This window comes from Pyricularia grisea (genome assembly GCF_004355905.1).
Source record: "Pyricularia grisea strain NI907 chromosome Unknown Pyricularia_grisea_NI907_Scaffold_7, whole genome shotgun sequence".
Taxonomy (NCBI): Eukaryota; Fungi; Ascomycota; class Sordariomycetes; order Magnaporthales; family Pyriculariaceae; genus Pyricularia; species Pyricularia grisea.
In genome coordinates, this window is record NW_022156720.1 from 2,057,877 (window position 1) to 2,073,586 (window position 15,710).

Sequence of the window (15,710 nt, forward strand, 5' to 3'; positions counted from 1 at the left end):
TCAAGAAGTTATTTTTAATGGTATTATACAGAAATTATCATGAAATTATGAGGACAAAGAGAAGCAAGCCATCAGCATTGCAAACTAGCGTTGAATATCGGGGTCTTTAGCAAAAAAAAAAAAAAAAAAAAAAAAAAAAAAAAAACAAGAACAAAAGACTCAAATTAGGGTATCTTATTTCGCTTAGAGTTATCCTTCTAGCGACTGCTTTGCCCCTTCAAATGGTTTCTTGGCCAACTCACTGGAGTTCGAAGGGTTCAAAGTTGCAAATGAAACAATTTCATATCAAATCAATGAGAAAGACCTCAAGGATATAGGAAGAACACGACCCACGTCAGGGGACCAGTGGGCCTGCCACTATGGCCTATTCACCGACACCTTCTCCCAGTTTATCGGGCCAGGGGCCTCATATGTCCCGGCTTTAGAGAGGACCAGACCGAGACCTCGGTGAATCTCGCATTGAAAGGGGGCGAACGGGACGCCCTCACCATCGATGCTGATGTAGCCGTCTGGTTGGTTGCGAGGGGTGACGCGATATGCTGATATCTTGCGGTACCTGACACGAGGGTCGTCGAAGAACTTGCCGCTCTCGACGAGCGTCATCAGCTCCAATGATTTATACGGCGAGATGTCACCATCGACCGTCACGAGGTCCATCATTCCGTCGTTGATGCAGGCCGCGGAGAAAATGTTACTGTTAGGCATGATGTAGGCCATCTGAATGGGGAGATTGTTAGCTTGCGTGATGGTCTTTTGAAGAGGTTGAACAAATAGGTAGATGCGGGGTCAAGACAAAACTTACGTTTCCACAGTAGAGCTGTCCCATATTGTCGTATGAGAATGTTTCCCATCCCTCGGGAACTGTATCGTTGATTGTACCATACTTCAACAGTGGTAGGCCTTCCCCAACTTCGTTTCCCACATTACCATCAACAACAGAATCTGCCTTTATGGGTTGAGCCGCAGAGGGCCTGCATGGGCGGTGTCTGGCATAGTGCTCTTTGATCCTGGCCTTATCATCGATCTCCACCTTGACAGAGATGTCGCAAGGGTAAACGGCTCGCTTAACCGCACGCGTGATGTAGCCATATGTAAAACGTGCAGACCCCATCCACCGCAGGTTGTCTGTCCCCAGGTCAGACTCTGCAATGACACCCAATGCCTGGCTGAGGAAGCTGAGGGTTCGCGTGTTCCCCTGCGTGACGCTGACAAGATCCAAAGGCGTAGGCACGCCCTTGACTGCAGCCAGAGCCGCAGGAGACACCTTATGTGTACCATAGAGGTTGCAAGCCATGGCGTTGCCGCTCCCGCAAGGTATGTGCACCACAGCGACGCTCCTCAGAGCTTCTTGAGCGTCTGGTCGTCGGCCAAGTCCGTTAAACGTCTCGTACACCAGGCCGTCGCCGGACGCAACAGCAATAATGTCGTACTTGTCGAGATCTAGCTTTTGCACTATCTCCTCCGCTTCCCCTCTCCTTGTTGTTGTGGCGACCTCGAGTTGCATGCGGGCTGCGAGGAATATGGGGCGTACTTGTGTCTCGAACTTGCGCATTGCGCCACCAGGGCCTGCGTGAGGGTTGATGATCACGAACGCTCGTTTCCGCCGCGTGGCCGAGGGGTCATAACTTTGGTCGAGGAGGGATGCTGCCCAGGCAGATGCCTGGGCGGCTGGGGAGGAAGGCTGCGCGCCAGAATTGCCAGATTCTGACGTTGTCGGAACGTCGGTAGCGTCCTTTGCTGTCGTCGCCAGTGGCAGAGGTATGCTTATCTTGGAGGGGCGTACTTTCGTTTTGGATACGTTCTCAGCATAGTCTATGACCAGACTGTCACCGGACACTTCGGCCCAGAGGATATTGTATAGTGGTATGCCTCGTTTTTTGGTGGCATTGCCAGAGCTGAAGCAAGATCTGCTTGATTTCGACTTGGCTGTGGTGGCCTTGTCTCGTACGAGCAGCTTGTCTCCCGCAATGGAGAGATTGTAGGTGCCAAGAGCAAAAGATTCCCCGTCTGGCGCCATTCCTTAGGTTTTCTGGTTTTGAGCAATATCAATAGTCAAGACAAGCAAGTTTTGTGACGCGTTGTCCTTGTTGTGAAGCTCAAAAGAACACAAAGGAAAGTAAAAGAAAAAGAGGGTGCTGCAGGAATTTGGGAACAGAAGAGTGCGTCGTTACAAAATGGGGGCAAAAGAAAGTTTCCGAGGGAATTAATTGTTGCTGAACGCCTCACATAATACGTACTAACTCGCGAACCTAGCTAGGCAGCTTGCCAGGTACCATTCGTTAAAGATCTCCCTAGCGTGGGGATCACAACGGAAGCGCGGTTGCTCTTCAACAGGGACAGGGGTAATTGTCGCATTTACCACCCTGTTGGATTCTTGATTACGGGTTTTTCGGGATGCGCGGGCTACCGTCGCGCTCCGCCATCAAAGCGGCAATAACGTAAAGAAGCTTTGTTGAAGCAAGATTCACACCGACTTGCTTCACAGTTGCATAATAAATGATTTTGAGGTTTGTTTCAGAGATTTTTTTTTAACCCGTGGATCACAAAAGAGACCAGACAAAACTACCGCGGCAATAAAGAAAATTCATAGAAAAAATATACGATTGAATGAGGTAGACTTGGAATCTTATGCCAAGTGCTTCGTTGACGAACACGGGATGATTGCAAATGGAAAGGCCCTCTTTTCCCTTAACCCCTGTGAGCTAGTGGGACCAATCCCTCCGGCCCAGCAACAGGGTTGTGCTGCGGGGTTGAAATTGGGTTACGATTCTATACAAGCTTGTTCGATGTCAATTGCCACTCACTGTATTGCGTAAGACGTACAGCGTAAAGGTACCTACGGTATCAAGGGACTCCCATCTTCATTCGGGAGATACTTTGAACATTGTCAAAATTATATTCGTTCAGCGTATATCATTTGAATACTAACCGACCGGTACTGATTTTAAGAAACATTACGAAGCCCACTGTTTTGTCAAGGTATCTAATAGGTACATTTCAGGTAGGCACCTGGGCACCTACCTAGGTACCTTAGTCTGCAGTAGAGCCAATACCCAAGTTACCAACAGAACGTCCACGCTTCAGGCGGGGTATCAAATCTCAATCTTTCTTCTCTGGCCCAGTCTAGCTTGGTCTACAACAAATTCCAGGACTGACTAGTTCTGGACTGAGTTCCAGAAACAAACTGCCAAAAAAAAATGTGCATCTAATCGTCGAAACCGTCCCAACTACCACCGCCATCTTGGTCATCAGCATCGGCATCAACCATCCCCTTGTTCCATGGTAGCCTATCATCCTTCAATGCCTCGTTTGCGCGGACCTTGACCGACGTCGTCTCTGTCTCCTTGTGAAGCGCCTCCACCAGTGCATTTATCCGCTCCAATATCTTGGGAGCCTCTTGGTCGTCCTCAGCGTCCACCAACCCGACCTTCTCGGCTTCGTCCACCCATATATCAAGCGTGTGTATCCTCAGGCCGGCTGCGACCGTCGGCGGTACAAGATCCCTGTGCTCGCCCTTTGCAACCAACGCCTCTCTCGCCTCGATCTCCTCGGCCGTGGAGAATGGCCACTCCTGGAGCAGCGCCAGTACGTCGTCGACCCTATCCTGGTGCCACCTACCCTCGGCGCTGGGCGTCTTCTTCCTCTTCTTCCCGCCGTTGTCACCCTCCTGCTCGCGCTTCATCCAAGAGAAGCTGGCTCCCAGGACTCGCCTGACCAGCAGCAAAAACTTTTCCATCCGCAGGACGTCGATGCTTGCCCACTCGCGCGCCATTGTCGCCCAGAATCCTCGCAGCCAGGGGATGACGGATTCGCGGGGGAGCTGGTGCATGAGGCCGGCAAGGTCGTTGCAGAGGTTTTGTTGCGGGATGGCACGGTCGCACATCCATAATGCGTAGTAGAGACCTTTCCACAGCTTAAGGATCTCGACAGGTCCCAGTGCGTTTGTTGATCTTCTTGACGAGAGGAAATTTTGGAGTGATGTGAGTGCTTGTGTGCGTAGCTTGCGATCTGATGTGCCCAGGCGCATGTTTGTTAGTTGTGTGAAGTATTGACTTTTTTTTTCGCAATTGGTCGGCATATTACGTACCGCTGGATGCAAGATTCCTAATAAAGGGCATATTCTGATCTGGGGACGCCATTTTGAATATGGAGTGCTGCTCGTGCAGTGCTAGGGTGCTTGGGTTTGGTGATGGATCTAAAACTTGACGCTGAGGGCCAAATTCTCCAAGGCTCCTGGGGAACTTTTTTTTTGCCAGAGGTGGGGTCGGGGACTTCTTGGTGTCGCGCGGCGCGTCAAACTTCATCCACCTATTTTAAGCACCTGTCCGAATTGTAATGGATATAATTGATAGACCATAAGCCAATCGACTACGCAAGGACAGTCTGAAGATGATTAGGAAAAATAAAAACATGGTGTAATCTCCTAAAACAAAGACCAAAAAAATTCGTTTGTTGAGCCCATTGTTATGTTGAACTTCAAAATCGACGAATAAGATCCCGCAGACTGCTGCTCCACACGAGCAAAAAGACAAATGTATACTCCCTCGGGTGGGCTCGAACCACCAGCCTCTAGATAGCTGCTATGAGATGTAACAGTCTAACGCGCTAGCCAATTGCGCCACGAGGGACTACACAAGTTCGAATTGTGAACTTGCTTGAGAATTTGCAAAAGATTGTGACGTTATATAGCCCAAATTTTTATTAGCAATTGCAATTTGAACTTAATTTCTTCTCAAATCACGAAGTTTGGCTCTTGGTTCATCACCATGGCTGCCATAAAAAAAAAAAAAAAAGAGACAATAATCGCTAATTAGCACACCAAGTACAAAAGCGTCGCTAGAAACGTCAAAATGCACTAATCTACCCTTCTCGACTTCCTGTTCCGCTGCGACCTCCTCAACCCATCAATGCCACTCTGAACCATGCCAACCCCATCGCTCGCCGCCTTCTCCCCTCTCTCCTTGACGCGATGCTTCTCCGCCTCGTCCCTAACATCCGCCACGACGTCCTTCCCAATGCTGGTGCCACACATCCAGTCCAGCAGACCCCACGCGCCAAAATTCCCCTGCTGCCTCGCCGCAGCACCAGAACCGTTGCTGGAGCTGCAGCAGCAGTGCACAGCCGTGCGGCGCGCGATCCCACCCATCAGGATCCCCGGCACGACGCTGTACCCGGACATGGCAAGCGTCTCCTCGGCCGTGGCGAGAGCGGCCACGAGCAAAAAGGTGAGCAGGTGCGGGTGCAGCACCAGCGCCGGCAGGTAGAGCGGGACGAAGCGGTGCAGCAGGAAAGGGACCGGGTGGTCGGCGCACAGCAGCAGCGAGTAAGGGGCAGCGCCGCTGCCGCGCGCGTGCGCGCCGTACGAGCCGTGCCACCGCGCAACCCGCCCGCCTTCTTTCCGGTTGTGAAGAACGTGGCGGTGGATGAGGTAGGTGAGGACCTCGCGGGCCGCCAGCATGGCACCCACGTGCTTGATGATGGCCCAGGGGAGCGGCAGCGTCGTCGAGGTCTGCAGCAGTGGGCTCTTGGTGAGGAGCGCGTAGGAAGTGCTGACGCCCGCCTGTACAGAGGTCTCGAGCGCGAGGTTCACCAGGACCAGGCCGAGAGTGCGGGATAGTTGGGACGCGTCTCGTGGGGGTAGGGAAGAGGCTCCCTCGAACTTGATGCTTTCGGCCAGGCTGGGGATTAGGGTGTCGAACAGTAGAGATATGAGTGATGGCACGAGGAATAATACTACGCGGATGGCCAACATTCCCACCAATTCGATGCGCAGTGGGCTGTGGGACAAGACGAGTGTCGTCCATGTCATGTAGAAAAACAGTAGGTTCAGCGACGTCGACCATGAAGTCATGGACGGTGCAAAAAAGTATGACAGAATGGGGAGCGAGAGAAGTATGTCCATGGTGACGGCTTCAGCGTTTGGCGCTGGTGTTGGAATGCGGGCGATATGTAGCCGTCGTTGGGATGTGTTGGGTACAAAATGTCAGTCTTGAGGTGGATTTTCGCAGTTCACTTAAACTGCAAGGAAGGAGAGTGAGATTAGCGATCATTTCCCAAATATCGTGATCTCAATTATTGAGGCGTCTTTTTGCATGGCTCCATGAACCACAGCCCGAATGAGATGACGTGGTTGGGTCGGTCCTCGCCTGTCACCAACCAAAAACATCCCGATGACGTCGTTTTGCCAACCAACCGCAGGTCAGCCAGCGTCAATCATAAACCGATACACACACTTCACGTGATTTTTTTTTTTCAATAAATGGAATACCGAGCAGGATTCCATAATACGATCCTTGCCATGGATGTATCAATCGAACGTGGTATTCTGGGAAATTTTGGTGATTTGCTCTTAATTGTACTTATCAATTCCTTGCAGTGCAAGTTTGGTTCGTTGCATCTGCATACCTACTCTTCTGCTTCTGGAACCGTTCTAGACCAGAATAGAGTAGTTCGGATGTTTGGCCAACTTTGAAGCTAGGCCACCCAAGCTACTTAAGCTTCTTTTGGCTTAATTATTCCTGCTTGAAAGATTACAAAAGTAAATCTCACACTTTCCTTGAAACTGCAGATCCACGGGCTACGATCAGTTGCACAAGTCAGATGAATATATTGCTCGAGATATATTGATTGTAGTTCTAGTTTATTTACCTATTTCGCTATTCCATTTTCAGGATAACCCCAAAACGCCATTGCAATGCCGATGAAAACTCCCCTCTAAGTACTTTGTCACTGGTATCATAAGTGGCGTTTCTCCAAAGAAAAAGGAAGAAACAAAAACCAAAACAAATGAAATCACATCTACATATGGATAGCAAGACACCTCGCAACTCAGTACGGTCCCGCCTCACCAATATTGTCTCTCCGCCTCGCACTCTCTACTGCATTCGACACAGCAGAGACCAGGTCGACGTGGAAAAAGGGGCGATCAATGCCAAAAACCGGGGCATACTTGCCTCGACACGCCCGGTCACACGTATCAGCATGCCCCTCGCCGCACGCATGCTTTGAGTGACTCGTCACTGATCCGGCGGTGACGGTCCCGCTGCTCGAAAGACCGTCACCCAGCCCAAGCTCGCAGTCACCCAAATCCTCACGGCTGTTGACCCGGGTTCCGGCGTCTGCGATGTCAGCACAGCCCTGACCAGCGTGGTTGACTAGGTTCTTCCTGGGCGGCTCAGTCGCCACGATCGCAGTGTCTCCCGGGGAGGTGGTGGCACCAACGTCGAAACTGGGCATCCAGAAGCCGCCGCTGGTCACTGCGCTTGGGTAGCCGAACCCAGCGGCGACTAGCGCCCGGCGCGTCCAGCGGCTGCGCACGCCGACCAGATGCCACTCGACTGCGGCTGGTGCTGCCCAGCGGTCTAGCTGCGCACGCATGTCCATCAGACCTTCAACAGCGGTGCTATCAACATGATTTACCGTGCTGAAGTCGCAAATGATGGCACGGAGAAGGGGGAGACTCTTCTCAGTAGGGCAATCCGACGGTTGGCTGGTTTTCTGAACCGGCGGCTCGTTCCATGGACGGTCCTAAGTAGTTTGTCAGCATGGTCTCATGGCGACTAAACGGGAAGGCTTTAGCTATTCATTGGATTGCACTTACTCCCGGTCGCTTGTACTCGTTTGTGTTGGTCTTTTGGGTATGAGCAGTAACATGGGCGACGATGTGGTCCACACACTGCGCTTGGTTGAGGTAAGTACAGCCCTCGGTGAACCTGTAGATGAAAACTCCCGGATGGACAGAGCTGACGTCTACAGCTGGATTGGAACCGTCACGACGATCAAGCGGCAAAAAGACCTCGCGGTCATTGTTCACCCGGCTATGGCCCAGACTGCCAGATTGCAGTGAGCTCTGAGATTGAAGCCTTTGATCCCAATGCTCAGATGCGTCGCTGGGTCTGCGACCATCACCTTTGCTATTCGATGATAGGAGATGCATCCTTGCTCGACCAAGAAACTTGCCTTGGGACCTGGCAATGCGCAGCAGGAGGATGACAAACGACAAGATCACGGTAGCGTAGATCCCAGTATCAAGGCTCAGGAATACCGACAAAAAAACCCCCACAAAGAATATGAAGACATCGAGAGGAGCAAGCTGCCAGTACTTGAAGAGCGTGGCGGGTGGTGTGATCAAGTTGGTGACGGCATGAACAATCAAACCAGCCAGTGCCGCTGAAGGGATAAAGTAAAATACCGAGGTAAGAGCATAAAGAGCCAGTAGCAGAATTAAGGAATTGAACACTCCTGCAAGGGGTGTGCGAACACCAGCCTTGCTTAGTAGAGCAGTACCGCTGAAGGACCCAGTAGCTGAGTAGCCGCCAAGGAACGGTCCCAGAAGGTTCGTGGCGCCGAGGGAAATGATTTCCTGGGACGGGACAATAGTGTAGTTGTTAATTCGAGCAAAAGACTTGCCAATGGCGATATGCTCGATGATCAAGATGATTAGGAGTGCTGGCAGTTCGGGTGCGAGAAGTTTAACAAGATCAGGGTCAAAAGAGGGGGTACCGGCAGCTTTGAAGCCTGATAGTAGCATAGATGGGTCAGTACTTCTACGGTTTGTGATAAACGCAAAAATATTGAATCAAGTGTCATACCTGTTGGCACAGGACCAAGTATCTTGAACTTGGCATCCTGTGGTGACAGGCCTCGATTGACGATGAAGCTGATCAGCGTGTAAAGTAGGATCACAAACGACATTCTGACAGATGAGATGGTGTCCCACATCTTTGCCTTGTGCTTCTGCCTGGCAGCCATACGAGCACAGAATGACTTGATAATATGCAAGATCAAGATGGCCGTCAACCCAACCGCAGCACCGGCAGTGGCCTTTGGTAGAGCCCTACAGGTATTGACGAATACGATATAGGGAGCGTCGCGGGTATTGATATTTTCAGCGATGCCCAAAACCGTTGACATCTGACTGATCGTAATGGTAATGGCTGCGCCAGTGACGAAAGACGAGATGGCGACGTGTGGGATGAACTCAACCAACCAATCAAGCCTGAGCATGCCAAATAGCAGGAGAAAGCACCCAGACAAGACCGCAACAGTCTTTGCCACCTCCTCGGGGGCGAGCTGAGGATGTTCAGCACGCGCCGTGTCTATTATTCTGCCCACCAGCAGCGACACTACAGCTGTGGCTCCGATGGCGATGTCTTTGGATGTGCCGAACAGCCAGTATAGTGAAGCCCCGGTAAAGGAGGTATATAGTCCGAACTCTGGACGAAGGCCGGCTAGCATTGCATAAGCCATTGCTTGAGGGACGGCAACAAACCCAAGCGTGATGCCTGTTGCTTTAGGTTAGCACTAGCAATGGCGACGGAAGTTTGTGTACTATATAGAAAAATACTTGCCGCCGATGACATCCCCTACGAACCATTGCAAATTGTAGTGGCCTATCCATTGTACAAAGGGAAAAAGACTTATAAAGTATCTTGCTGTCCCTGCCAGTGTCGGCCGTTGCTCTAGGAGCCACTCCTTGATGGTTGGATCCTCCTCAAAGAAGGGATCCAACGGCGTGACTGCTTCCAAAGCCCTCGCTTTCAGATCATCGGGATGGTGGCGTGATTTTGCATCTTGATCAATGCCAAGTGCTTTGGCCGCCACTCGGATGCCCATTTTGGGCGCCATGTAGGCCGTCTTCCCACACTGCGTGGGCAGCAGGTTGAAAAATTAAGAAGAAGATGAAGAAAAAGAAAGTTTGAGAATTCAAGCGCCGACGACAGACAGTGATAAATGGAAAGGAAGGAACGATTCGGGTAAGTTCCTTAGTTGCCAACGTGCTAGGAGAGGCATGAATTAGGAAGCAGCCATGTGTGAGATGTGCTCCGGCCACAAAAGTAGAATTTTTTTAGGTAGGTAGGCAAACCCCATGGACAAGGTAATGAAGATGAACAAAGTGGCGGGCAAAAAATTTAATCAAGGTGGGATCACCCTTTATTTTTGTTTACCTCTGGCACCGGTGCCCGATCGGCAGGCCCCGGATCCAGGGGCGGTAAGCCATTGAAGAATTCATGGTCAAAGGCTTGGTTCAAGGCCCAACCAAGAAGAAGACTGCCCCATACCGACGGCCGTTAGCGCTTGGGAACCAAGGGGACGAGCCGACGATATTTGTTGTTGCCCTTCCATGGCCCGTAGAGTGTTTCTGCTGATCTACACTTTTGGTGGAAACATGATCTTTGCCACGCGTGTCGGTTGAGTACCATCCAAGCCCGCGATGGCTCTCTGATAGCGGCGTGGGCAACGTACAATGTCAATCAACAAGTTTCCAAGTGATTGCTTAGTGCGATTCTACAGGAACGGCCGAAATGTGGAAATAGGACCGCAATGACCGATTCCAATCAAACAACGTTTTAGAAAAAGAAAACATCTAATCTGTTTAGTGTCTGAGCTTGATGAAGAGCCGTGTTGGTTCGAGCTTTGGTCAACGTCATCTCGACTTCATTCTATGACCTCGTGGATTCGATTATCCTGCAAAAAACGGCGGTGTACAAGTGGGAAGGAAAATAAGTAGAGGCGAGTAAGTTTTAGTTACGCTACGTTTTATTATCTTGAAGCCGTCCCGACAACCGCGAGCCGACACGAACCGTTCTGCCCTGGTTCATGGTTCCAACCGTCCGGTGACCCTTGTTGAAGATTCTCCATCTGGAATTTCCGGAGCGGGGCCGGCCCGTCGGCCTTGGGCGCCCCCGGCCGGGAGTTGCCACACAGCCCTATATGTTTTACGGAGTCAGGTATATGATCTGTTCTAGAACGTCGATTTATAGTTGCTATCTTGAGCTCAAACATACTTGGCATATTATGGATACAATGACGTTGGTAAAAGCTCAAACAACTCAAGGCCAAGTCACCCCCGGAAAGTTGAAAGGCGCTTTTTATTTCTAGACCACAAGCTTTAATTTCCGATCATCTGCTATATTACAAGCCACTTACTTCGCGACACATGAAGCGTTGGGTATGTGTCAAAATTGGAGAATATAAGCCTTGGCATTCGGTTGTCGGATCGCCGACTGCCGCGAAGCACTATCTACTCACAACCTTATCAGGCAAATCAGGTAGTTTTGACTTGGCATGATTGGATGGTGAGGTATGTGTACGAAAAAATACGGCATCTTGGGTATGTACGGAGTACGCTCTACTATCTAATTGTTGCTTCTGTCCATGGCCAAACAAGACAAGGATTGTGGGCTCACACACGGGAGGGAATCTGTTTGGTGGCTTGGATTTGTGCACATCCCGTCCATACTGTATTCAATAGCTCAGCTACCCTGCACCAAAGCCAACCACAAAGTAAATCTTGGAACCAGTCTAGTTACGGAGTACTCCGTACAACCTTCACACTCAAGGTATATGGGTGCATTCTATGAGGCAGGTCGCTACGATTGGTTGAATTTGTTGAGGCACCCTTATGGTTAGCGCCTAATTTGTTCTTTACGTCTCCCCTGAATCGTCAATGACTCCTCAGTCAAGTAGGTAGCCGTCTTTGTAGTTCGTAGCAACGATGCGAGCGCGCTGCAGTGCGAGTCGCTAGTGCAAGTGGTGACTCCTTACCATGCAAGCCTCGAAGGAATTCGGGAGGCTGTCACTCCAATCAGGTGAGTTTAATTTTTGAGCCGCTTTGCTGCTACAGATGACTCATCAATATACCTCCTCAATTTTCACTGGGGATGATCAATTCCGTTCAATTGAAGGTCTGTCACCTCCACACCTCGGCATCGTTTTTGCTGTGTGCAATACATGTTGCTTGGCTGCGTACTTGCAGGCCAATACGAAAACACTACTGTGATGGCTAACTTACAGTGCATCCAAGAAATAGCACTGGTACTGCCAAAAATTACCACAAAATTGACCCATTGCACAGTACCATTCCAGAGGTACGAATTCCAGAGTTGGACCCTCCCCGAGGCGGGGCCCCCACGATTACTACATAAAAGTCCTTCAACGTCCTTGATTGCGCATCGGCGCATTTCAAGTCGTAGGCAAAGGAGCTGTAGGACTGTTTGCGTAGACTGTCTGCGTCGCCACACCTGAAACTCAATTCGAAAATGAGGAAACGAATTGAATATTCCAATTCAGTAATTATTTGGCCTTGGCAAGGCAATGCAGGGCGCGCAGTCCTCGCAGAAGCGGACCATTGCGCTGGTGAGCGACCCAAAACCTGTGCCTGCAGACAACAGAGATTCAATCATGTCCGCAATGATGAGAATCTCCATCAGGTGAACATTGACGACACGCTTCTCTCTGGTTCCTCCACCCTCAATCTGTAAATTGAGCAAGGGGGTTCAATTATCCGCCAAGCCTAGTAACTAAGAAGACCTTTGACTGGTTGGAATTCGATAATTGTGGACCGTTTCTGCCTGGAGAATCGGGGCCCATGTCTTCACTTTGCTAAGGTACACAACGCCAACGTCAAGCCTTACCGACGGCGGCCTCCCACTCAACCTGTCGAATTCGGCCTGCCTGTCAACTTGCTCATGCACAGCATAGAACTTGCGTCACGGGCTCAAACTGCAACGACAATAATTTTTATTTTACAGATTCATTGGAGACTCCAAAGGCCTCTTGTATTGTACAGACAGAAACACTTTGGAAAACCAAAGTGGCAAGAAAAAAAAAAAAAAAGGCAACCAATATCTATAGGTGGTCAATCTCTGAACCAACCAGTTTGTCGCCTGGTGAGATCAAACAAACGCCTGAACGCCTTGCCCGCTTGCATCACCCAAATTTACCCCACAACGCCGGCCCAAAAACAGCAAAGTGACAGAGGGAAAAAAAAGGGACACCCGACTTTGTCCACTTGCATTGGCAAATGGATGCCTCCCGACAAAGGCCTTTCAATTTCATCTCCTCCCGCTCGACCGGTCATGGCCTCGTGTAGCCATGTATTCAACTGCATTTTGCACTGCATCGCGGTCAGCATTGGACGTCTGCAATCTGGGGGGATTCAAGACATACGCTTTGAGTCCATTACTGCTCTTCCCTGGAGGTACCTTTCCTCTTCCTCATGATACTCATCACTGCACCCGCAGTCGCAGAAGCGCAGACCTGCGCTTAATGGTGCGAGCTCTGGAGTTGATAACCTGCCGATTTCCGGGGTATCTGGTGGAGTGAGCAGCATTGACTGTCTTGATGTCGAGCTCTTTGATGATCGTTTGCTGCTCCCACTTGTGGTCGACCTGGAGCTTGAATCCTTCTTGTCGGATCTCCTGCTGCTGGAAGAAGTTTCGCTTCGGCGTTCTTCACTCCTCCTAGACGATTGCTCATATCGTCGACCTTCTTCGGTGGAGTAGTAGTACTGCGTTGATCTGGGGATCCGGTAAGGGTCGTCCTCCCGATACGAGCCGGCGTCATGTATGTACGCTCCAGTCTCGTGAGAATACCCGTGCTGCACCCGGCGAGGGGCATGAGGACGAGTGTCCAGGGTTCGTGGGCGCTCTCGAGTGGAGCTCTGCAGTGGTTGCCGGTGGTCATATTGGTGGTCATATTGGTAATCATGGGGATACGTCTGCGCCTCGTGGTACTGGTGGTACGAGTACGCCATTGCGATGAAGTACAAGCTGACACTTGTAACTTCCGGGGAGGCCGTGACGTTCGACGAGTGAAGACGTCAGGACCAGCAATGCTGGGAAGGTCACAAAGTACTGCGGCGGAAAGGGGGCAGCAAGCGTGGTTGATATTGAGTGGAAGTCGGGCAGGATATGTTCTGGATGTTCTCCTGATGGATTCTAGTGAATCTTGAAAGCCAATTGTTAAATTTGGATGAAATTGTCCAAGTCGCTTTGGTTTTGGTATGAATATGGGAAGAAGAGAAGCAAGGGTGGGTGGTTGAGGTGAGGGAAGGGGTGGTTTATATGCCCTGGGGGGAGTTTTGTCGCTGGCTCGCCCGACCCACTTTTTCCGTCGCCCTTCTGCCTGCGCCTGCACCCACACCCCAGGTCACAACTGCACCCGCGCTTGTGGCACCCCTGCCTGTCGATACCCATACTCCCTCTTTGTGGTTTCGCACACCTCTCCACGCCCTTTTGCGCATTCGAGCCATCTAGCTATCTCTCCATCACCCCTCGTACTCCTCAACTGCATCCCCTTGATGCCATTCCCTTTCTGCGTTCCCCTTGCTGCGTTCCTATCGACTCCTTCGAGCTAATTCCCAGATCACTACTGTATGTCCTTGTCGTACTCCCTGCTACTCCCCTAGATCAAGTTACTGCTACATGTCGAACCACCCCCCACACATACCAAGGTCTCATGCAGCCTTCTTCATGACGCTGCCATGGTGACACGGCACCCTCAAGTCTTTGCATGGCGTGTTGAGCTTACGAAGCTTTCGTATCATACTGGAAGCCCAAGGGAAACCTACGATTATTTTGGCACGCCATCAGGCCCGATAAACCTTTTGACAGTTCATGACATCCTTGATACTCTGTTGAACCAAGGGCGTCATAGGTCGGCGTGGATTACTTACTCCTTCCTCCTAACCTGTCATACAACGCGCATATTAGGGGATATCGAGTCCCGATACCCAAGTTAGCCAGTTACTTTCTTTTGCTGCTGCCACTGTCATTGGCAAGAGTCACTCCGCACAGAATTGCACCTCCATGCCTTTTCCCATTTTAAAGATACATGTACCACACAGGCGGAATCTCTTCGTATAGATCCGAGGTTACAGAAACACAAGCAAAAAGCCGTGAGGCTTACAGTGTCGCCATCGATCGGTACCAGGGGAATATTTCCACCAACGAGTGTATATGAGGAACTTGAGCTTACTTTTGTGAGCCTGACATCCGAAGGTGTCGATTTGGAAAGAGTTGAGCTGCATATTTCTTCGTCACGAATGATGTACAAGAACTTCGGGACTCCAATATTATCGGTGCCAAGGATCTGGCACTCCCGAGCATAGGTGACCTTTGGCATTCGATCCTGTCAGGTTCTACAAGCTTAACCCGAACTGAATACCCATGATTCCGGATACCGAATTAATTCAAGCTAGAGAAGTCCTCGATATCTAGCAGAGTTCATTGGCATAGTATCCCAATTTCAGACGTGCAATTACCATCGTTGATAGAGGGAGTGGGTGATCATCAGCTTGCTGACATAATACCAATATGTATCGACCAGATCCACACTCAAGGCTGTTTGTTGCTCGAAATTCGGCATGCAACTGTGACTATTACGAGCCCCACCAATCTCCCCATCGTTCTCCTATGAAGGATCAAGCCCATATGTGTGTTTTTTTTTCATGTATATCCGATTCAGATAAGAACAAGGGGGCATAGTCTTGGTTCGCCCGGCCTCGCCGACTCCGGCCTTGCATGCAAACATCGCAGATGGACTTTATTGTTTTTTGTTTTCTTTTTTTTTTCTTAACAATTACAAGGCAAACAGAAAAAAATGATAACGGCAAGACATTATTCCTTTTTTTCAGCACCAATGCCAAAAATCTAGCCTCCGCTACCGCGGTCATCATGCTCCCAGGCATTATATACCCTAATCATATAGGATTGCACCCAACTTTGCTGGTCAAAGAATCAGTTGCCAGTTGAACGGAGAGAGAATAATGTCTTTGCGAATGAAGCCCCACAAATGTCTACTGCTGAGATTATTGCACGTTTTCTTCGCCATGCACCAGGGGAAGTTAATGGTTTATGAGGAGGTCGGAAAGCTGCCTAAGCTAGCTACGACGCTATGAACGCCGCGGTCCTCCAACCAACTCGACT

At 50.3% G+C, this 15,710-nt stretch overlaps 5 protein-coding genes across 5 annotated transcripts; all 5 read right to left on the reverse strand.

Moving 5' to 3' along the window:
• Positions 1–111: 111 nt before the first annotated feature.
• Positions 112–2,163, reverse strand: PgNI_09616 (uncharacterized protein). Its single transcript, XM_031129598.1, has 2 exons — positions 803–2,163; positions 112–717 (listed from the first exon to the last, which is right to left on the reverse strand). Exons 1-2 carry the CDS (start codon positions 2,015–2,017, stop codon positions 358–360), a joined length of 1,575 nt encoding a protein of 524 aa, XP_030978386.1. The 5' UTR covers positions 2,018–2,163; the 3' UTR covers positions 112–357.
• An 871-nt stretch (positions 2,164–3,034) lies between these two features.
• PgNI_09617 (uncharacterized protein) lies at positions 3,035–4,469 on the reverse strand. The gene is made up of 2 exons (XM_031129599.1): positions 4,088–4,469; positions 3,035–4,008 (listed from the first exon to the last, which is right to left on the reverse strand). Exons 1-2 carry the CDS (start codon positions 4,302–4,304, stop codon positions 3,206–3,208), a joined length of 1,020 nt encoding a protein of 339 aa, XP_030978385.1. The 5' UTR covers positions 4,305–4,469; the 3' UTR covers positions 3,035–3,205.
• A 386-nt stretch (positions 4,470–4,855) lies between these two features.
• Positions 4,856–5,902, reverse strand: PgNI_09618 (uncharacterized protein; the record flags this gene model as incomplete). Its single annotated transcript, XM_031129600.1, has 1 exon — positions 4,856–5,902. One exon carries the CDS (start codon positions 5,900–5,902, stop codon positions 4,856–4,858), a length of 1,047 nt encoding a protein of 348 aa, XP_030977625.1.
• Positions 5,903–6,828: 926 nt separating this feature from the next.
• PgNI_09619 (uncharacterized protein) lies at positions 6,829–9,627 on the reverse strand (the record flags this gene model as incomplete). Its single annotated transcript, XM_031129601.1, has 4 exons — positions 6,829–7,527; positions 7,601–8,517; positions 8,592–9,284; positions 9,420–9,627. The coding sequence occupies 4 exons, from the start codon at positions 9,625–9,627 to the stop codon at positions 6,829–6,831; spliced, it is 2,517 nt and encodes an 838-aa protein (XP_030977624.1).
• A 2,921-nt stretch (positions 9,628–12,548) lies between these two features.
• On the reverse strand, positions 12,549–14,979 carry PgNI_09620 (uncharacterized protein). Its single transcript, XM_031129602.1, has 2 exons — positions 12,952–14,979; positions 12,549–12,898 (listed from the first exon to the last, which is right to left on the reverse strand). The coding sequence occupies exons 1-2, from the start codon at positions 13,535–13,537 to the stop codon at positions 12,837–12,839; spliced, it is 648 nt and encodes a 215-aa protein (XP_030978236.1). The 5' UTR covers positions 13,538–14,979; the 3' UTR covers positions 12,549–12,836.
• Between the last annotated feature and the right edge of the window lie 731 nt (positions 14,980–15,710).

What these genes read in the sequence shown, in the direction of transcription:
- PgNI_09620 (XM_031129602.1), bottom strand. Translation starts at nt 13,537, where the DNA reads ATGGCGTACTCGTACCACCAGTACCACGAGGCGCAGACGTATCCCCAT. An exon ending in AGCAGTAATGGACTCAAAGC is followed by an intron (nt 12,899 to 12,951) that starts GTATGTCTTGAA and finishes ACCGCGATGCAG; the next exon opens with TGCAAAATGCAGTTGAATAC.
- PgNI_09616 (XM_031129598.1), bottom strand. Translation starts at nt 2,017, where the DNA reads ATGGCGCCAGACGGGGAATCTTTTGCTCTTGGCACCTACAATCTCTCC. An exon ending in GACAGCTCTACTGTGGAAAC is followed by an intron (nt 718 to 802) that starts GTAAGTTTTGTC and finishes CTCCCCATTCAG; the next exon opens with ATGGCCTACATCATGCCTAA.
- PgNI_09617 (XM_031129599.1), bottom strand. Translation starts at nt 4,304, where the DNA reads ATGAAGTTTGACGCGCCGCGCGACACCAAGAAGTCCCCGACCCCACCT. An exon ending in TAGGAATCTTGCATCCAGCG is followed by an intron (nt 4,009 to 4,087) that starts GTACGTAATATG and finishes TGGGCACATCAG; the next exon opens with ATCGCAAGCTACGCACACAA.